This window comes from Carcharodon carcharias, chromosome 36 (assembly GCF_017639515.1).
Source record: "Carcharodon carcharias isolate sCarCar2 chromosome 36, sCarCar2.pri, whole genome shotgun sequence".
Taxonomy (NCBI): Eukaryota; Metazoa; Chordata; class Chondrichthyes; order Lamniformes; family Lamnidae; genus Carcharodon; species Carcharodon carcharias.
Window position 1 is genome coordinate 751029 of NC_054502.1, and position 22238 is coordinate 773266.

The 22238-nt window shown below is 46.9% G+C and overlaps 2 protein-coding genes across 2 annotated transcripts in view; one reads left to right on the forward strand and one right to left on the reverse strand.

Annotated features, from left to right (window-relative positions):
- rnf115a (ring finger protein 115a) overlaps positions 1-1000 on the forward strand; it is a 45475-nt gene extending 44475 nt beyond the window's left edge. Inside the window, exon 9 of the mRNA XM_041179724.1 lies at positions 669-1000. Within this exon, the coding sequence (XP_041035658.1) occupies positions 669-701 (33 nt within the window). The 3' untranslated portion in view covers positions 702-1000. The remainder of the gene's footprint in view (positions 1-668) is intronic.
- itga10 (integrin, alpha 10) overlaps positions 1-22238 on the reverse strand; it is an 86765-nt gene that overhangs the window by 14333 nt on the left and 50194 nt on the right. The window contains exons 11-19 of the mRNA XM_041179722.1: positions 9387-9531; positions 8584-8732; positions 7695-7838; positions 6609-6812; positions 5888-6018; positions 2571-2737; positions 1471-1613; positions 841-951; positions 665-750 (exon numbers count right to left, since the gene is read on the reverse strand). Coding sequence (XP_041035656.1) covers positions 665-750; positions 841-951; positions 1471-1613; positions 2571-2737; positions 5888-6018; positions 6609-6812; positions 7695-7838; positions 8584-8732; positions 9387-9531 — 1280 coding nt within the window. The remainder of the gene's footprint in view (positions 1-664; positions 751-840; positions 952-1470; positions 1614-2570; positions 2738-5887; positions 6019-6608; positions 6813-7694; positions 7839-8583; positions 8733-9386; positions 9532-22238) is intronic.

Genomic DNA, 22238 nt, shown 5'->3' on the forward strand with positions numbered 1-22238 from the left:
TAGCAAAAATACATGGACTAAACAAAAAGCTTCAGAGGTTAATGGGTAAATACAGAGAAACAGACAAACAAATGTTTAGGAATAAAAACACAAAAAGTGCTGGGAAAACTCAGCAGGTCTGGCAGCATCTGTACAGACAGAAACATACACTCGCCACAGATGCTGCAAGACCTGCTGAGTTTTTCCAGCACTTTCTGTTTTTACTTCAGACCTCTGGCATCCGCAGATTGATTTTTAAGGTTTTGGGTTTGATTCCCAGGGTCCTCAGCTGGGGTCTGCAGGTAGGCTCAGTACCTGTCGGCTTGGGAGGTTTCACGTCAGTCCTGTTGGCTGCTCCCGATCATTCTCCAGGAAGCCCTGCTGGGAACTAGGCTATTCAGGACAGGAGGTGGGAGCAGGATCCTGCTCGACTGCAATGCCCCAATTTTGGCTGAACACCTCATTGAGATTCCCTGTCACAGCTCACGCCTGATGGTTAGCCATTTAGGTGAGGTTTTGATATTGATAAAACCAGCACCCCAATCGTCAGGAAAGGAAGGCCAGAGTTGTCTACTTGCTGTGCTGCTTAACCGTTCTATAGAGTGTCATGGTCTTTAACCTCATGATTCCAGCACCAACAATTTACAGTTAAAATTGACAACAATGATAAATCTTATTTTCTTGCCTAGATCCAGAAATATCCAGGTGTGCCTGAAGTGTGAGATCCGTCAAACACTCATCGTCATCCCCACAGTCTTTAAAAAAGGGAATCTGAAAGTGTGAAGATGAATATAAGAATGTGTCAGCAGAACAACAGTTAGCACCTGTCCAGGTTAGCGAGATAGCTGAGCAGGGACTTACCCAGCTTCTAACTGTGGTCATGCAACCGTCATCCAGAACTGGCCCCAATGGCTGTTCATCCAGACTAAACAGCAGCAGGAACCCAATGGGCCGAATGTAGTCAGCTGTATCCTGTTCCAGAGCAATAAAATGGTGTTAGATCCATGGCCATGAAACGTCTCAGTGTACACATCAGGCAGGGTAAGTGTCTGTATCTGACAGCAGATACAGTCACTCATTTTACACATGTAGACATCTGTCCTGGGGAAAACTTGTCACAGAAACTTTGTGAGTGCTCATCGGGGGTAAACGACGTCAGTGCTAGGGGCGGACTACTTTCCACATCAGGCAATCAGTGTCAGCAACACGCAAACCCAGATCAGGAGCACAGCAAATTCTTTAACAACTGCCTTTCAAACATTTCCAGGGTAGACACAGGAGCAGTTTCATATCGTGTGGTGTTAATCTGTAACAAATGCAGCACATATACTGTATGTACAGGGGTTGCTCTGAACAAACTATCACACAGTTACATACACTGTATATAAAATATATTACATACATATATATATATATATATTGCCTTTACACCCAGTGCCATTTCTACAGTGAGGTGGATGAGCCACATGTTGCTTCATTCTCAGTACTTACAATGACGTGGAATTGAAGCTTATGACACATCTGGCCATCGATCAGGATATGGGTAACATTCTGTGTCTGCCTCTGGTCATCTCCATCAAACAAGGCCCTGGGAGCAAATTTCTTTTCATCCAACACAACGTTATAATGCAGATCTGCAACATACCGACAGAGGTTTGGAACATGAAACAGAGCAACAAAGGCTTCTGATAATGTCACTGTTCTTCTTAACAAACCAGCACCAATAAGGCACGGGAGTGAAGACAAGGTAAGAAACAGTTTCCACAGCAGCAGACACACACAGTTGCTGGTGTTTCGTGTTATGGGTACAATGTCTCCAGTCAGTGCATACACAAACTTATCACCTCAGGTGCTGTCTAACTCCCCACCTCCCTACACTAAAGTGAAGACTCAGCACATCTATTCATCCTTTCCCAGGTCCTCAAACTTGTGGAGCTCTTCACCTCATTCAGCATCCCCTCTTTCTTCAGTTCATGTGCTATATGTGCTGGGCCTCACCAACCATTATTTCCTGACTGTCCGAGTCTTTCTCTTGTTCTTTCTAACCGTGTGTTCTGTACTGTGACTCAAGCCCGCTTACTTGTACTTCCAAATAAAATAGTTCCTGATCTGTTAGATATTACTGATTGGTTCCATCTGTTAATACAAAACAGAACTGTACCGGTATTGTGTTGAACCATTCAAAATTTTATACAGGTGTTACAGGCTGGAATTCAATCGAGGAGTTCCACATAGAAAACACATAGCCGGGAGTGAGTTACAGCTGGACAAATGGAATGGGGAGAATAGTTTATGGACAGTTCCAGAGGAACAGAGGCAGATGCTGAAACTCCCTGTTTAAAGGGAAGTTAATAGGCGATTCCATGTTTGAAAGATCCACGATCCAAGTGGCCAGCTACCTGATGAAAGGTCTTCACCCTGAAACATTAACTCGATTTCTCTCTCCACAGATGCTGCCTGGTCTGCAGAGTCTTTGCAGCATTTTCTGTTTTTATTTCAGATTTCCAGCATTCACAGTATTTTATTCCTGTGTCTGCCAGTTTCCTTGTTGTGTGCTGGAGGAGAGACCGCCCTGTGTAAAGGACACTTACCCAGAGTGCTGTTGATTAGTCCAGGTGATTTAGCCCTTGCCATGAAACAGACTGTGGCAGTAACACAGGTGACATCTTTGCCATTTCTCTGGCAGTTTCGCTGTAGCATATTGATGGAGGCTGGACTGAACTCAACTGAGACATTCACCTGGACCACACGGAGTATCCTAGAGGCAGACAGGCAACATGTGAGAACATGAGGTGGTGGGGCCGGGGAAGTAAGTCAAAGAGAGAGCATGTGGTGGAGAGAGAGAGAGAGAGAGGGAGGGAGGGAGTGTGCAGCAGAGAGAGGGAGGGAGACAGTGTGTGGCAGAGAGAGAGAGTGTGCAGGGAAGAGAGGGAGCAGATGGCAGAGAGAGAAGAACAAGAAAGAAAGTAAGGTCTAGATCTACTGTGCTACACGAGAAAACACATGAGAGAGAATGAATGGAAAAGGATGAGAGAGAGAATGAAAGGAAAAGGATGAGCGAGAGAATGAATGGAAAAGGATGAGCGAGAGAATGAATGGAAAAGGATGAGCGAGAGAATGAACGGAAAAGGATGAGCGAGAGAATGAACGGAAAAGGATGAGCGAGAGAATGAACGGAAAAGGATGAGCGAGAGAATGAATGGAAAAGGATGAGCGAGAGAATGAATGGAAAAGGATGAGCAAGACATGTAAGACCGTGTGGTGGAGAAGAGAACAGGAGCCAGTCATAGTTGTGTTGCACAGAGCAGGAGTGTACGTGAGGTAGAGAAAGATGGGAATTGTAACAGGTTTCTTCCCTTTTGTGATGTGTGCACTTCTCTCTCCTGGACCAGAGATGCTCCCCATATTTAATATTATATCACACCCTGACTGAATCTTACAAATAATTAAAGAGGGCTCCCGCTGCATCTGGAGCCGGACAGGTTCCACTGAAGTCCCTGAAGATGCACAGGTAATGTCCCAGTAACAGAACGCTACGGAGAAGCAGCTCACAATAATTGCACGATAATGCAAAACCTATTTAAGCAGCACCATTAGTATAATCATTGAACATTCACAGTACTGATCACCAGCTGCTGGTACCCTTACTGATGCAGAACAGATTATCGTTGATGTAGTGCTGATTCAGATTGTAACAGCTAAAGTTCACAGGTTAGGGACATTTTTGGCAATGGAGTGGACTTCAGGCCAATTAGCCTGATCTCAGTCGTTGGTAAGATTTTAGAGTCCATTAATAAGGATGAGATTTCAGAATACTTGGAAGTGCATGGTAAAATAGGGCAAAGTCAGCATGGCTTCATCAAGGGGAGGTCATGCCTGACAAATCTTTTAGAATTCTTTGAGGAGGTAACAAGTAGGTTAGACAAAGGAGAGTTAATGGATGTTATCTACTTGGACTTCCAGAAGGCCTTTGACAAGGTGCCGCACAGGAGGCTGCTCAGTAAGATAAGAGCCCATGGTGTTAGAGGCAAGGTACTAGCATGGATAGAAGATTGGCTGTCTGGCAGGAGGCAGAGAGTGGGGATAAGGGGGTCCTTCTCAGGATGGAACTAGTGGAGACTAGTGGCCGGTGACTAGTGGAGTTCTGCAGGGGTCAGTGTTGGGAACCACAACTTTTCACTTCATACATTAATGATCTAGATGAAGGAACTGAGGGCATCCTGGTTAAGTTTGCAGATGATACAAAGATAGGTGGAGGGACAGGTAGTATTGAGGAGGCAGGGAGGCTGCAGAAGGATTTGGACAGGTTAGGAGAATGGGCAAAGAAGTGGCAGATGGAATACAACGTGGGGAAGTGTGAGGTCATGCACTTTGGTAGGAAGAATAGAGGCATAGACTATTTTCTAAATGGGGAGAGAATTCAGAAATCTGGAGTGCAAAGGGACTTGGGAGTCCTAGCCCAGGATTCTCTTAAGGTTAACTTGCAGGTTGAGTTGGTAGTTAGGAAGGCAAATGCAATGTTGGCATTTATTTCGAGAGGACTAGAATATAAAAGCAGGGATGTGCTGCTGAGGCTTTATAAGGCTCTGGTCAGACCACATTTAGAATATTGTGAGCAATTTTGGGCCCCGTAGCTCAGGAAGGATGTTCTGGCCCTGGAGAGGGTTCAGAGGAGGTTCACGAGAATGATCCCAGGAATGAAAGGCTTAACATATAAGGAACGTTTGAGGACTCTAGGTCTATACTGGATGGAGTTTAGAAGGTTGAGGGGGGATCTGATTGAAACTTACAGAATACTGAAAGGCCTTGATAGTGGGGAAGATGTTTCCATTAGTAGGAGAGACTAGGACCTGAGGGCACAGCCTCAGAGTAAAGGGAAGACCTTTTAGAACAGAGATGAGGAGAAACTTCTTTAGCCAGAGAGTGGTGAATCTATGGAATTCATTGCCACAGAAGGCTGTGGAGGCCAGGTCATTGAGTGTATTTAAGAGCGAGATAGATAGGTTCTTGATTGGTAAGGGGATCAAAGGTTACGGGGAGAAGGCGGGAGAATGGGGTTGAGAAACTTATCAGCCATGATTGAATGGCGGAGCAGACTCGATGGGCCGAATGGCCTAATTTCCGCTCCTATGTCTCATGGTCTTACGGTGTCTGGTTAATTTACAGCTCTGCACTGGTAATGATTTTGAGTTGTCGACCTATTTTTGGAAACCAAGTTTAACTCAGAAATGTGAAAGAGGAGAGGTTAATTGCATCCTGGCACACAATTTAAAAGGGGGCAAACTCCCCTTCTTTTCTTCTTAATAGTTGAAGTGCCCGTCTGGATCTTGCTCAAGTCTCCGGAGTAGAATTTGAACCCACAACCTCTGAGTCAGACAGGAACCTGTTAGGCCAAGGCTGATAACTGTCCCTGAAGGATGATGAGCGACAAGAATCCTGGGTTGATCATTCATTCCCCCCCCCACCTAACCCAAAGGGTATTCTGTCACATACTGCCCGAATGAAATCAGATGGAGCAGCACAGATCAGACTCTGAATTGGAAACAAAAACAGAAATAGAAATACCTGGAAAAACTCAGCAGGTCTGGCAGCATCGGCGGAGAAGAGCGTGCGGTGTTCTTCTCCACCGATGCTGCCAGACCTGCTGAGTTTTTCCAGGTATTTCTGTTTCTGTTTCTGTTTTTGTTTTGGATTTCCAGCATCCGCAGTTCTTTGCTTTCAGACTCTGAATTGGGGTCTTCTCAATCTGCACTGATCAGTACCATGCCCGGCAGGCAAGGTGCCAACACCCTGACCTAATAGGGTAGCCGATTTTAAATAAAGCTCAAAACACACGAGGCAGAATTGGGGGACGCCTGATTCTGAAGCGGAACATAAATCTCAGCCTGGAGCCGTTTTCGTAACTGACCCGAATACCACAGCCTTGCCGAAAGCTCCCACCGCCACATCGATCAGTCCGTCCCCGTCCACATCCATCTGGCCGTCTGCACTGCGCCCAAAATACCGAAGTCCTGGGTCCACAGCCGAAGCAGCTATTCTCTGGGAGAACAAAAGGCCACTGTAATCATTGCAAGGGACACGATTAGCTCCCGTGTTTCTCCTTCTGTAAACACCCCCACATGCAGCAGGCTTGTGCATTCACTTGCAGTACATTCCAAGATGGCATGCTACCGGCAAACCTCTTTTCAACACAAGTTCACAGCCATAAAACACAGAAGAAGCTATTTGGCCCATTGTGACTGAGCCAGTTCTTTGAAAGATCTGTCCAATCAATCCCACTGCCCCCACCACACCCCCTGCTCTTTCTCCATAGCCCTGCAACTTTTCCCTTTTCAAGTATTTATCCCATTCCCGTTTTGAAAATGACTATTGAATCGCTTCCACTGCCCCTTCAGGCAGTGCATTCCAGACTTCGACAACTCACTGCGTGAAGAATTCTCCTTATCTCTTATGTTTATTATCTTAAACCTGTGGTCTCTGATTATCAACACTTCTGCCAGTAGAAACAGTTTTGCTAAAATTTACTCTATCAAAGCCCTTTATCATTTGAACACCTCTTCTAAATCCCCCTTTAACCTTATTTGCCCCAAGGAGAACAGTTCCAGCTTCTCCAGCTCCTGTACACTGACCTGCTTGTAAGTCGGGAGGATGGTGTCTTGATGTCCATGGTAGATGTACACCGCACCCCGGTGACCGTCCTCCAAGGGGGCTCCAACAACCACATCATTAAACCTATCGTAATTAAGGTCAGGAACCGCAATGAGGGTGAACCCAAACCGAGAGTCCTGTGGTTTGGTACTGACACGTAGAGTATCACTGAACGAGAGGGAAAACTGCCAGGGAAATGGTACAGGGGAAAAGGTCAGTGGCGTTTTCATCTCATATTCACACTGCTGGAATATTCACCATTACTAACTGATCATTTTCCCATCAGATTTGTGTCGATATGACAAGTTAAAAGTCCCTGGCGATGAGCTGGTTCTTGACGTACCAGCTGAGCTTACAGACTTTGTTTGTGAACCAGTTCAAGAACTAGGCGCCTACAGAGAAGCCCAGAGTATACACATTTCTGAAGGCAATCACAGCCTGTAAGACAGAGATAGGGGTCAAGGAGATTAGGACTCTGTGTAGACAACTCTTCTTGTACTTTAGTGGGACAAATAATGGAAGAGATGTGTGCCTGCGGGTTAGAATTCTTGGGATATTGGGAAGTCCACAGCCCAGTGATAGAGGCCAGTTTAGTCATTTTGAATCTGCAGGAAACCAATTTGTGTTAATTGCTTGTCATTTAATGTAATACTGTAGAACAGTTGTACAAGAATAATACCGTTAATTAATCAATATATTAAAGATTGTTCATAGCTCAGTCTTGAATCACGTGCCAGTTATTGATGAAAGACTACATGAGGCAACAGTGACTACAGGAAGAAATCTGCTTGCATGTGCCCATTAGAAAATGGGAAGATAATATCCTGAAGTTATTTTGCACAGGGTGACAGGAGCTGGCACATAGAGGAGACTTTCATTAGCCTGGGCTTGATTCGAACTCAAATTAAAGTGGTGAAATTTCACTATTCAGTCCCCTCAACTTCATTTTTAACAAAAGGTATACGTGCTCATGTGTGTGTGTGTGTATGTGTGTGTGTATGTGTATAGGCACTTATACTGTGGGATACAACCTGATACAAGATCATAAGCTTCTGCTCTCTGCTTACCTCCTGCACTCTGTAAATATAAACTTTCCCCGTTTCCTTGCTGCCAGCTCCCAGATACATTGGCGCTGCGACCAACAGTACATCTGTCACACTGTCACCGTTCACGTCCACAGGGCAAACCTCACTTCCAAAATAGGATCCGATCTGTAACACAGCGAGCTTGGTCACTTCACCCTGGTAATCAGACCTGCCGCTGCACCGCCCCACACCACCCGCCCCCCCCACAACCACCCTCCCTGGGTGCAGCCCTTCAGGGATTCAGTCATAAAAATTAGGATTTCTGATGTGTTTTATCTGAAAATGCCCACGCTCAGCAACTGCAAAATATCCACACCACAGCGAAATGTATATCCCTAAAGGCCAAGAACTTCCAGACAACCTGATTTACAAAGTGTACATTGGGCATAGCGGGGTCTGAGTGTATGTGTAAGTGACTCAATGTACATCACACAGCACCAGGATCTAACCCTTGGCAGCCTTGGCGACAACTGCCTACAGTTTCCCTGCGTGAAGAAAGAGAGAACCTACCAAGGCTAATGGAATGTTGGAATACAACAGGGAGGAAGTGCTGCTTCAGTTGTAAGAGCCTTGCTCAGATCTCGTATGGAGTACTGCATTTAGTGTTGGGCACTACACAGCAGGAACGATATACTGGACTGGGTTTATAAGGTTAAATTACAAGGTTGCATCATCTAGGCTAGCGTTTTCTTGAGCATAGAGAGTCAGCCTGTTTGGGTTGTACGGACCAGACACAGGCCTGACCCCTAGAAGATGGAAAGCTAGCTTTGCCCTCACTTGTTCTCTTGTCAGTGACGGTCAGAAAGCTGCAGTGATCAAGCATGAGTGTGAATGAGTGTGAGTGAGTGCGAGTGAGAGTGCGCACCCCCACCTGTTCTCCGATCAGGGACTGATGAATGGTCAGATTCCCGCCTTTGTCCAGATTGAAGAGAATAACCTTGCCTTTGTGTTTGAATCGCGGAGCCCCTGCGACATAGACACGTTGACCATTCCTCTGCCTCACAGATGACACAGTGTAGCCTGGAATAGGGAGAACACACATCAGGCTCAGTCTCAGCTCTAGGTCCAGCAGATCGGGAAACTACTGCAGCACTTTGTTCTGAACACTGACTGCAGACCCACAGACATTTCGGGCCTCCCACCCTCACCTTACAGTACTACTCCTTCCCATTTCAGAGCTAGTTTACAGTTGCTGCATTCATGGAGTGGAAAAAAAAACATTGAAGGAAGGAGGGAGAGGCAAAAAGCCTAGGGCTGCAGCCAGTTAAACAATGCTACTTTGCTACACTTAACACTGAGTTGCTGGGACATGTGAGATTACCAGGGGCTAGCTCTGCCAGAGATTTACCATTCACACAAAACATGGTCCTAAAACTCTGTCTCTCACCGACGTTATACAGAGACCAGTAACAAGAAGAACACCCAGATAGCTTCGGGGCCCCAGATGCCAGCATGAGCTCGATGGGCTGAATGGCCTGCCTCTGTGTCGACAGACTGACTATCTGTTATAGGAGGACGGGAAGGAACTTCCGGTGGAATGGAAACAAGGATTTAAATAATCTCATGACACACAGCACGGAACTAGAGGTAAAACCAATACCAGTTTCAGTGTAATAATAATTAGGAAGCAGATTGGCAAAATTCCGCAGCACTAGTGAGCTGCACAACACATACCGAGGTAGGCTGCATGGTTCTTCAAAGCTTTGGGAAACTCTTGGCTCAGGGCTTCTCTTGATGTAATGACTTTGCCCTGGGCACTTTCTTTCACGACTGCTCCATTCCAGTCATATGCTCCGACTGCTCCGAGCAGGATCCCATCCTAGTGCACATGCAGGAGGGAAAACAGCCATGTCTGATTTCCTTTTCTTTAAACATAGAGAGAGTGGCAGCCCGTGGTGAGGGGTGGGGAGGGGCAGTGTCCACCCTGCACGACAGGAACTATCACACACACACGCACACACACACACACACACGCACACACATACACACAGAATAAGACTGCTCCTCTCTGTTTGCAGAGAATGGGAGTAACTTTCACTTTCTGCAACAACAAAAGTCAGGTATTTTTGATCAGCTGATACATTGCTCCTGATATTCGCTTCAGTTTAGCAGCAAATTATATAACAGGCAGCTGATCAAACATTATGTGCTTTGTACCATTGCCCAAAGTCAAAATTGGCCCAATAAAAACATAAAGTGCAAGAAAAACTCAGCAGGTCCAGCAGACTCTGTAGCGAGAGAGCCAGAGTTAACGTTTCAAATACAATACGACACTTTTTTGGAACAAAATTACCCCATATGTGCACATGTTAAAGAAGTGATCTTGTGGCTGTTCGCCTTTTTGTAGAAGCTGATAAAGGACCGGGCGGGGAGGCTGATTGTTCCCGGGGTACATGCCCGAAGAATGCAACGGGAAGGGAGTGATCAGTGGATATTCTCACCTTCACCTCGCCATTGAGAGGAGGAGCTGGGCCATCAGTGTCTGCAGAGATAGCATTCTGCTTCTAGGCACACAGTCCCCAGGAAGTTCAGACCCAGGACTTTTCCACCCAACGTTTCTGGTTTCGGGTCAGAAGTATGTGGGTTCAAGTCACATTCCAGAAACGTGGCTAATAATCTAAGTGGACGTGCCAACACCAGTACAGAGGGAGCACTGCGTTGTCAGAGAGACAAAGTGAAGGAACATGGTTGGAGGGGGAGGTACTGAGGGAATAGTGCGCTGTCAGAGGGTCAGCGTTTAGGGAGTGCTGCAGTGTCAACGGATCAGTACTGAGCAGTGCCACACTGTCAGAGGGTCAGTACTGAGGGAGTGCTGTACTGTCAGATGTTCAATACTGAGGGAGTGCCACGCTATCAGAGGGTCAGTACTGGGGGAGTGCTGCACTGTCGGAGGGTCAGTACTGGGGGAATGCTGCACTGTCGGAGGGTCAGTGCTGAGGGAGCGCCGCACTGTCAGATGTTCAATACTGAGGGAGTGCCACACTATCGGAGGGTCAGTACTGGGGGAGCGCTGCACTGTCGAATGTTCAGTAATGAGGAACTGCTGCATTATCAGAGAGTCAGTACTGAGGGAGTACCACACTGTTGGAGGGTCGGTACTGAGGGAGTGCTGCACTGTAGGAGGGTCAGTACTGGGGGAGTGCTGCACTGTCGAATGTTCAGTAATGAGGAACTGCCGCATTATCAGAGAGTCAGTACTGAGGGAGCGCCGCACTATCGAAGAATCATTATTGAGGGAGCGCTGCACTGTCGGATGTTCAGTAAAGAGGGACTGCCGCATTGTCAGAGGGTCAGTACCAAGGGAGTACCACACTGTTGGAGGGTCGGTACTGAGGGAGTGCTGCACTGTTGGATGTTCAATACTGAGGGAGTGCCGCATTGTCGGAGGGTCAGTACTGAGGGAGTGCTGCACTGTAGGAGGGTCAGTACTGAGGGAGCGCTGCACTGTAGGAGGGTCAGTGCTGAGGGAGTGCCGCACTGTCGGAAGGTCAGTACTGAGGGAGTGCTGCACTGTAGGAAGGTCAGTACTGAGGGAGTGCTGCACTGTAGGAGGGTCAGTGCTGAGGGAGTGCTGCACTGTCGGAAGGTCAGTACTGAGGGAGTGCTGCACTGTAGGAGGGTCAGTACTGAGGGAGTGCTGCACTGTAGGAGGGTCAGTGCTGAGGGAGTGCCGCACTGTCGGATGGTCAGTACTAAGGGAGCACCGCACTGTCGGATGGTCAGTACTGAGGGAGTGCTGCACTGTAGGAGGGTCAGTGCTGAGGGAGTGCCGCACTGTCGGATGGTCAGTACTGAGGGAATGCTGCACTGTAGGAGGGTCAGTACTGAGGGAGTGCTGCACTGTAGGAGGGTCAGTGCTGAGGGAGTGCCGCACTGTCGGATGTTCAATACTGAGGGAGTGCCACACTATCGGAGGGTCAGTACTGGGGGAGTGCTGCACTGTCGAATGTTCAGTAATGAGGAACTGCCGCATTATCAGAGAGACAGTACTGAGGGAGCGCCGCACTATCGAAGAATCATTATTGAGGGAGCGCTGCACTGTCGGATGTTCAGTAAAGAGGGACTGCCGCATTGTCAGAGGGTCAGTACCAAGGGAGTACCACACTGTTGGAGGGTCGGTACTGAGGGAGTGCTGCACTGTAGGAGGGTCAGTGCTGAGGGAGTGCCGCACTGTCGGATGGTCAGTACTGAGGGAGTGCTGCACTGTAGGAGGGTCAGTGCTGAGGGAGTGCCGCACTGTCGGATGGTCAGTACTGAGGGAATGCTGCACTGTGTCAGCACTAAAGGAAGTTTGCAGTGTCAGAGGGTCTGTACTGAGGGAAAGTCACACTGTCAGGAAGTCAGTACTGAGACAGCACTGCACTATTGGAGGGTCAGTGCTGAGAAAGTGCTGGAGCCTGAGGGTGAATTACTGAGGGAGTGCTGCACTGTTGGAGGTGCAGTCAGATACAATGTCTAAGTGACGCTCCATCAGCTCTCTAGGCATGTGTTATTGATCCCATTGCACTATTTTGAAGAAAAACAGAAGTGTTCTCCCCAGAGTCTTGGACAATATTTATCCTTCAAACTAGTTGCACAAACTAGTTGTTTCTGACATAACCCTCAGTAACTACACCTCAAAGAGTATTTATTTGACTGTAAAGCACTTTGGGGTGCCCTGAGATCATGAAAGGCACTTCATAAATACAAGTCTTCCTTCCATCTTTTCAAAGGATAACAGAGTTATGGAGTAAACCACCTTGGTAGCCACTGAAGTGGGCAGTGTAAATGGATTCTAGAGACAAGCACGCACAATTCAGCAGAGAAAAGGGCTGTTGAGGCGGGTGGGTGGACTTGTTGGATGCAATGGCTTCCTGTTCAATTCTAAAAAAAACTTCCAAAATGCTTTGGGAATTGAGCAGCTGCAGTGCTGCAGTGCTCCTGCTGAGGGCGACACTGACCTGCAGCACTATTCCAGGAACCGCAGGAACTTGGCTGCGACTCTCACCTTCCAGGTCCTGCAAGCATCTCACTGACATCCCCGCTGATATATGCGGTAGTTCCATTAGAGTAAAGGGAGACAAACTTTGGAGTAATAAACAACATTCCCACATATCCATTACAAAGATAATTTGAGTTTTCACTTTCACAGTGAGGGTAGAATTTACAGGCCAGTGGTCAGTTTTCATAGAACCAGAGAATTGACTGTGCCAACTCATTCAAAGAGATGTCCAATTAGTCTCCCTCCCCTGTCCTTCCCTATAGCATTTATCCAATTCCCTTTTCGAATGTAACTATTGAATCTGGGTCTACCCCTTTCAGGCTGGTGCATCCCAGATTAGAATAAATCTTTGTGTGAGAAGCACTTCTTCAGCTCTGATGAAGAGTCATTCGGACCCGAAACGTTAACTGTATCCCTCTCCGCAGATGCTGTCCGACCTGCTGAGTTTTTCCAGGTATTTTTGTTTTTGTTCTAGATTTCCAGCATCCACAGTAGTTTGCTTTTATTCTCCATACTTACTCCTTCAAAACACTTCATAATTTTGAACACCTCTATTAAATCTCGTTTTAACCTTCTCCTCTCTAAGGTTTCTCCGATCTCTCCAAACAACTGAAGTTCCTCATCCCTAATGCTTTTCCTGTAAATCCCCTCTACATCTCTCCCAGGTATTGAATCCTTCATAAAGATTGGTGTCCAAAATTGGCCACAATAACCCAGCTATGGACTAACAGGTGGTTTTTAAAGGTTTAGCACAACCTCCTTACTCTTCCAGCCTTTCCCTCTGTGTTCCTTACAATCAGCGATCACACAAACCAAGCATTCCTGAAAACACTGACCACCTCTTCAGGATGTAACTACCTCTCTAAGCTACTGTGTAGGGGAGACAACAACCACAGTTCAGCTTGGAGAATGCCCCAAGGCACTTCACACACACCGTAATCAGACACAAAATGGACTCTGAACCAAAGAAGGTATTACACAGGGTAATGAAAAGCTTGATGAAAGAGGTGGACTTGAAGGATTGTGATGGAGGAGCGAGAGGTAGATGGGTGTGGATGTTTATGGAGAAAATTCCAGAGCGTAGGGCCTAGACTAAGGGCACCACTGCCAATGGTGGCACAAAGGGAGTGAGGATACAACAAGGGGCTGGAGCTGGAGGAACTCTGGGAATTATAACGCTGGAGATAGGGTGGAGCGAGGCCATGGATTCACTTAAACACCAGATTTTAAACTGGGGACTTTGCCGGACTGGGAGTCAATGTAGGTCAACAGCACAGGGGTAATGGGGAAAAGGACACAGCCAGGAGATAAGATGCAGCAGCAAAGGAAATGTCTACTTAAAAACTCGACTGGCCGGCACCATCTCAAACCATTGTCCCAACAAGGCCAGCTCGCCGAACAAACACTTCTCTGCTGATATTGTTGCATGTAAAAAAACATCTGTCAGGGACATTTCCAATTGTCTCTGTATCCTTGGGCTACAGAGTGTAAAAATATCAGCCAGTTTTCTGGTTCCCTATCCCTATCCAGTGCCTGTCCTGGGCACCGTGGGTGTCAGGCGAGGCCATTGTGAACCTAAAACCGACTGTCTGGGCTCATACAAGGAGTGACCCTTATGTGTGAGCTGGCAGGGGATGGGGGAGAAACAGGCAGTGCCTGTAGAACCCTTACCCCAGCAAGAATCAGTGCTGCACAGGGAGGCTTTGAAGATGGGAGAGGGCAAAACCAAAAGAACCCTGCCCATGCCCCCGGGACACCCCCTTTATTGACTGACAGCTGACTGCCAATTTACAATCACAGCTTATTTAGCTCTCAATGAAATTTTACTGCAGCTGAATTTAACTTATTCATGAGCAAAGAAAGCCAAGGCTTCTATTTTTATCCCTGTTTGTCCGACAAGTGCAGTTAAAGCCAGAATCACCCAAAACGAAGAGCTTTTTTAAAAATAGGTTATGGGTTACAATAGGCAGCTCCGGAACTGGTCTACAGAAGCTTTGGCCCAGAGAATTCCCAGAAAATTTGCAAACGCCTTGTGGGAGTCTCGATATGAAGCAGTCTGATGCAGGCTGGAAGAATGAGCTTGAACGGTATTGTTTTTATAAGGAGCCCATGTTTATCTTGGAAGTTGTAGGTTTAAGGAATGTTGGAAAGTTGGCAGCAAAGTAAAGCCACAGATTCAAAAGAGGTGACATACACATTTCAAGCAAGGAACCTGTCAGCTAAGCCTCTTACCCACTCGCACACCCTCAGCTCCCAACCCTACCCCACATCACAAGCTGAGTTCCCACTGGTGCTCCCACCTCCAATCCCTGAGCTTCCATCCCAACCCCTGCCAATCCCACCCAAACTCACACTGCCATCCTCAACTCACAGCGTGAGCTCCCATTCCTACACCCACTCTCACCCTCCCCTCCCGAGTTCCTAATTACACCCCCCCACTCCAACTTGCGACCCCATTCCCACAACACCAGCCTCTCATCCCAGCCGGAACCTGGCTCCCTCAGCTCCTGCCCACAGTTCCCTGAGTACCAGTGTAAGAAAGTTTTCTGCACCCTCACGACAATCATACTCAACGATGCCATCAGCGACATGTGTGACTTTTCTATGATCCTCGTTCTCGACCGGACCACAATGTTTCTTACCCTTCCCAGGAGACAAGAACAACTTATATTTACATAGAGCCTTAAACATAATGAAAGGTCTCAGGACGCATGCACTCACGGACTGAGTTCAATAGGCCGGTCTGGTTTTGTTGACCATTCTTTTCATGGGTAATCCTGGTCATAGTAAACACACATTCCCAATAAATCCAGAGTCTATTAAACCCACATTCCTGATAAACCCAGAGTCTATTAAACCCACATTCCCGATAAACCCAGAGTCTGTTAAACCCACAGTCCCAATAAATCCAGAGTCTGTTAAACCCACATTCCCGATAAACCCAGAGTCTGTTAAACCCACATTCCCGATAAACCCAGAGTCTGTTAAACCCACATTCCCGATAAACCGAGACTCTGTTAAACACACATTCCCGATAAACCCAGAGTCTGTTAAACCCACATTCCCGATAAACCCAGAGTCTGTTAAACCCACATTCCCGATAAACCCAGAGTCTGTTGAACCCACATTCCCGATAAACCCAGAGTCTGTTGAACCCACATTCCCGATAAACCCAGAGTCTGTTGAACCCACATTCCCGATAAACCCAGAGTCTGTTGAACCCACATTCCCGATAAACCCAGAGTCTGTTGAACACACATTCCCGATAAACCCAGAGTCTGTTGAACACACATTCCCGATAAACCCAGAGTCTGTTGAACACACATTCCCGATAAACCCAGAGTCTGTTGAACCCACATTCCCGATAAACCCAGAGTCTGTTAAACACACATTCCCGATAAACCCAGAGTCTGTTAAACCCACATTCCCGATAAACCCAGAGTCTGTTAAACCCACATTCCCGATAAACCCAGAGTCTGTTGAACCCACATTCCCGATAAACCCAGAGTCTGTTGAACCCACATTCCCGATAAACCCAGAGTCTGTTGAACCCACATTCCCGATAAACCCAGAGTCTGTTGAACCCACATTCCCGATAAACCCAGAGTCTGTTAAACACACATTCCCGATAAACCCAGAGTCTGTTGAACACACATTCCCGATAAACCCAGAGTCTGTTAAACCCACATTCCCGATAAACCCAGAGTCTGTTGAACCCACATTCCCGATAAACCCAGAGTCTGTTGAACCCACATTCCCGATAAACCCAGAGTCTGTTGAACCCACATTCCCGATAAACCCAGAGTCTGTTAAACACACATTCCCGATAAACCCAGAGTCTGTTGAACCCACATTCCCGATAAACCCAGAGTCTGTTGAACCCACATTCCCGATAAACCCAGAGTCTGTTGAACCCACATTCCCGATAAACCCAGAGTCTGTTGAACCCACATTCCCGATAAACCCAGAGTCTGTTGAACACACATTCCCGATAAACCCAGAGTCTGTTGAACACACATTCCCGATAAACCCAGAGTCTGTTAAACCCACATTCCCGATAAACCCAGAGTCTGTTGAACCCACATTCCCGATAAACCCAGAGTCTGTTGAACCCACATTCCCGATAAACCCAGAGTCTGTTGAACCCACATTCCCGATAAACCCAGAGTCTGTTGAACCCACATTCCCGATAAACCCAGAGTCTGTTGAACACACATTCCCGATAAACCCAGAGTCTGTTGAACACACATTCCCGATAAACCCAGAGTCTGTTAAACCCACATTCCCGATAAACCCAGAGTCTGTTGAACACACATTCCCGATAAACCCAGAGTCTGTTGAACACACATTCCCGATAAACCCAGAGTCTGTTAAACACACATTCCCGATAAACCCAGAGTCTGTTGAACACACATTCCCGATAAACCCAGAGTCTGTTGAACCCACATTCCCGATAAACCCAGAGTCTGTTGAACCCACATTCCCGATAAACCCAGAGTCTGTTGAACCCACATTCCCGATAAACCCAGAGTCTGTTGAACCCACATTCCCGATAAACCCAGAGTCTGTTGACCCCACATTCCCGATAAACCCAGAGTCTGTTGACCCCACATTCCCGATAAACCCAGAGTCTGTTGAACCCACATTCCCGATAAACCCAGAGTCTGTTGAACCCACATTCCCGATAAACCCAGAGTCTGTTGAACCCACATTCCCGATAAACCCAGAGTCTGTTGAACCCACATTCCCGATAAACCCAGAGTCTGTTGAACCCACATTCCCGATAAACCCAGAGTCTGTTAAACCCACATTCCCGATAAACCCAGAGTCTGTTAAACCCACATTCCCGATAAACCCAGAGTCTGTTGAACCCACATTCCCGATAAACCCAGAGTCTGTTGAACCCACATTCCCGATAAACCCAGAGTCTGTTAAACCCACATTCCCGATAAACCCAGAGTCTGTTAAACCCACATTCCCGATAAACCCAGAGTCTGTTGAACCCACATTCCCGATAAACCCAGAGTCTGTTAAACACACATTCCCGATAAACCCAGAGTCTGTTAAACCCACATTCCAGATAAACCCAGAGTCTGTTAAACACACATTCCCGATAAACCCAGAGTCTGTTAAACACACATTCCCGATAAACCCAGAGTCTGTTGAACCCACATTCCCGATAAACCCAGAGTCTGTTGAACCCACATTCCCGATAAACCCAGAGTCTGTTGAACACACATTCCCGATAAACCCAGAGTCTGTTGAACCCACATTCCCGATAAACCCAGAGTCTGTTGAACCCACATTCCCGATAAACCCAGAGTCTGTTGAACCCACATTCCCGATAAACCCAGAGTCTGTTAAACCCACATTCCCGATAAACCCAGAGTCTGTTAAACCCACATTCCCGATAAACCCAGAGTCTGTTAAACACACGTTCCCGATAAACCCAGAGTCTGTTAAACACACGTTCCCGATAAACCCAGAGTCTGTTAAACCCACGTTCCCGATAAACCCAGAGTCTGTTGAACCCACGTTCCCGATAAACCCAGAGTCTGTTGAACCCACATTCCCGATAAACCCAGAGTCTGTTAAACCCACATTCCCGATAAACCCAGAGTCTGTTAAACCCACATTCCCGATAAACCCAGAGTCTGTTAAACCCACATTCCCGATAAACCCAGAGTCTGTTAAACCCACATTCCCGATAAACCCAGAGTCTGTTGAACCCACATTCCCGATAAACCCAGAGTCTGTTGAACACACATTCCCGATAAACCCAGAGTCTGTTGAACCCACATTCCCGATAAACCCAGAGTCTGTTGAACACACATTCCCGATAAACCCAGAGTCTGTTAAACCCACATTCCCGATAAACCCAGAGTCTGTTGAACACACATTCCCGATAAACCCAGAGTCTGTTGAACACACATTCCCGATAAACCCAGAGTCTGTTGAACCCACATTCCCGATAAACCCAGAGTCTGTTGAACCCACATTCCCGATAAACCCAGAGTCTGTTGAACCCACATTCCCGATAAACCCAGAGTCTGTTGAACCCACATTCCCGATAAACCCAGAGTCTGTTGAACCCACATTCCCGATAAACCCAGAGTCTGTTGAACCCACATTCCCGATAAACCCAGAGTCTGTTGAACCCACATTCCCGATAAACCCAGAGTCTGTTGAACCCACATTCCCGATAAACCCAGAGTCTGTTGAACCCACATTCCCGATAAACCCAGAGTCTGTTAAACACACATTCCCGATAAACCCAGAGTCTGTTAAACCCACATTCCCGATAAACCCAGAGTCTGTTAAACCCACATTCCCGATAAACCCAGAGTCTGTTAAACCCACATTCCCGATAAACCCAGAGTCTGTTGAAGCCACATTCCCGATAAACCCAGAGTCTGTTAAACCCACATTCCCGATAAACCCAGAGTCTGTTAAACCCACATTCCCGATAAACCCAGAGTCTGTTAAACCCACATTCCCGATAAACCCAGAGTCTGTTAAACCCACATTCCCGATAAACCCAGAGTCTGTTAAACACACATTCCCGATAAACCCAGAGTCTGTTGAACCCACATTCCCGATAAACCCAGAGTCTGTTAAACACACATTCCCGATAAACCCAGAGTCTGTTAAACCCACATTCCAGATAAACCCAGAGTCTGTTAAACACACATTCCCGATAAACCCAGAGTCTGTTGAACACACATTCCCGATAAACCCAGAGTCTGTTGAACCCACATTCCCGATAAACCCAGAGTCTGTTGAACACACATTCCCGATAAACCCAGAGTCTGTTGAACCCACATTCCCGATAAACCCAGAGTCTGTTGAACCCACATTCCCGATAAACCCAGAGTCTGTTGAACACACATTCCCGATAAACCCAGAGTCTGTTAAACCCACATTCCCGATAAACCCAGAGTCTGTTAAACCCACATTCCCGATAAACCCAGAGTCTGTTAAACCCACATTCCCGATAAACCCAGAGTCTGTTAAACACACGTTCCCGATAAACCCAGAGTCTGTTAAACACACGTTCCCGATAAACCCAGAGTCTGTTAAACACACGTTCCCGATAAACCCAGAGTCTGTTAAACACACGTTCCCGATAAACCCAGAGTCTGTTAAACCCACATTCCAGATAAACCCAGAGTCTGTTAAACACACATTCCCGATAAACCCAGAGTCTGTTAAACACACATTCCCGATAAACCCAGAGTCTGTTGAACACACATTCCCGATAAACCCAGAGTCTGTTGAACCCACATTCCCGATAAACCCAGAGTCTGTTGAACACACATTCCCGATAAACCCAGAGTCTGTTGAACCCACATTCCCGATAAACCCAGAGTCTGTTGAACCCACATTCCCGATAAACCCAGAGTCTGTTGAACCCACATTCCCGATAAACCCAGAGTCTGTTAAACCCACATTCCCGATAAACCCAGAGTCTGTTAAACCCACATTCCCGATAAACCCAGAGTCTGTTAAACCCACGTTCCCGATAAACCCAGAGTCTGTTAAACACACGTTCCCGATAAACCCAGAGTCTGTTAAACCCACGTTCCCGATAAACCCAGAGTCTGTTAAACCCACATTCCCGATAAACCCAGAGTCTGTTGAACCCACATTCCCGATAAACCCAGAGTCTGTTGAACCCACATTCCCGATAAACCCAGAGTCTGTTGAACACACATTCCCGATAAACCCAGAGTCTGTTGAACCCACATTCCCGATAAACCCAGAGTCTGTTGAACACACATTCCCGATAAACCCAGAGTCTGTTGAACACACATTCCCGATAAACCCAGAGTCTGTTAAACCCACATTCCCGATAAACCCAGAGTCTGTTGAACACACATTCCCGATAAACCCAGAGTCTGTTAAACACACATTCCCGATAAACCCAGAGTCTGTTAAACACACATTCCCGATAAACCCAGAGTCTGTTGAACACACATTCCCGATAAACCCAGAGTCTGTTAAACCCACATTCCCGATAAACCCAGAGTCTGTTAAACCCACATTCCCGATAAACCCAGAGTCTGTTAAACCCACATTCCCGATAAACCCAGAGTCTGTTAAACCCACATTCCCGATAAACCCAGAGTCTGTTAAACCCACATTCCCGATAAACCCAGAGTCTGTTAAACCCACATTCCCGATAAACCCAGAGTCTGTTAAACCCACATTCCCGATAAACCCAGAGTCTGTTAAACCCACATTCCCGATAAACCCAGAGTCTGTTAAACACACATTCCCGATAAACCCAGAGTCTGTTAAACCCACATTCCCGATAAACCCAGAGTCTGTTAAACACACATTCCCGATAAACCCAGAGTCTGTTGAACCCACATTCCCGATAAACCCAGAGTCTGTTGAACCCACATTCCCGATAAACCCAGAGTCTGTTGAACCCACATTCCCGATAAACCCAGAGTCTGTTGAACCCACATTCCCGATAAACCCAGAGTCTGTTGAACCCACATTCCCGATAAACCCAGAGTCTGTTGAACCCACATTCCCGATAAACCCAGAGTCTGTTGAACCCACATTCCCGATAAACCCAGAGTCTGTTGAACACACATTCCCGATAAACCCAGAGTCTGTTAAACCCACATTCCCGATAAACCCAGAGTCTGTTAAACCCACATTCCCGATAAACCCAGAGTCTGTTAAACCCACATTCCCGATAAACCCAGAGTCTGTTAAACCCACATTCCCGATAAACCCAGAGTCTGTTAAACCCACATTCCCGATAAACCCAGAGTCTGTTAAACACACATTCCCGATAAACCCAGAGTCTGTTAAACACACATTCCCGATAAACCCAGAGTCTGTTAAACACACATTCCCGATAAACCCAGAGTCTGTTGAACCCACATTCCCGATAAACCCAGAGTCTGTTGAACCCACATTCCCGATAAACCCAGAGTCTGTTGAACCCACATTCCCGATAAACCCAGAGTCTGTTGAACCCACATTCCCGATAAACCCAGAGTCTGTTGAACCCACATTCCCGATAAACCCAGAGTCTGTTGAACCCACATTCCCGATAAACCCAGAGTCTGTTAAACCCACATTCCCGATAAACCCAGAGTCTGTTGAACCCACATTCCCGATAAACCCAGAGTCTGTTGAACCCACATTCCCGATAAACCCAGAGTCTGTTAAACACACATTCCCGATAAACCCAGAGTCTGTTGAACACACATTCCCGATAAACCCAGAGTCTGTTAAACCCACGTTCCCGATAAACCCAGAGTCTGTTAAACCCACGTTCCCGATAAACCCAGAGTCTGTTAAACACACATTCCCGATAAACCCAGAGTCTGTTAAACCCACATTCCCGATAAACCCAGAGTCTGTTGAACCCACATTCCCGATAAACCCAGAGTCTGTTGAACCCACATTCCCGATAAACCCAGAGTCTGTTGAACCCACATTCCCGATAAACCCAGAGTCTGTTGAACCCACATTCCCGATAAACCCAGAGTCTGTTGAACACACATTCCCGATAAACCCAG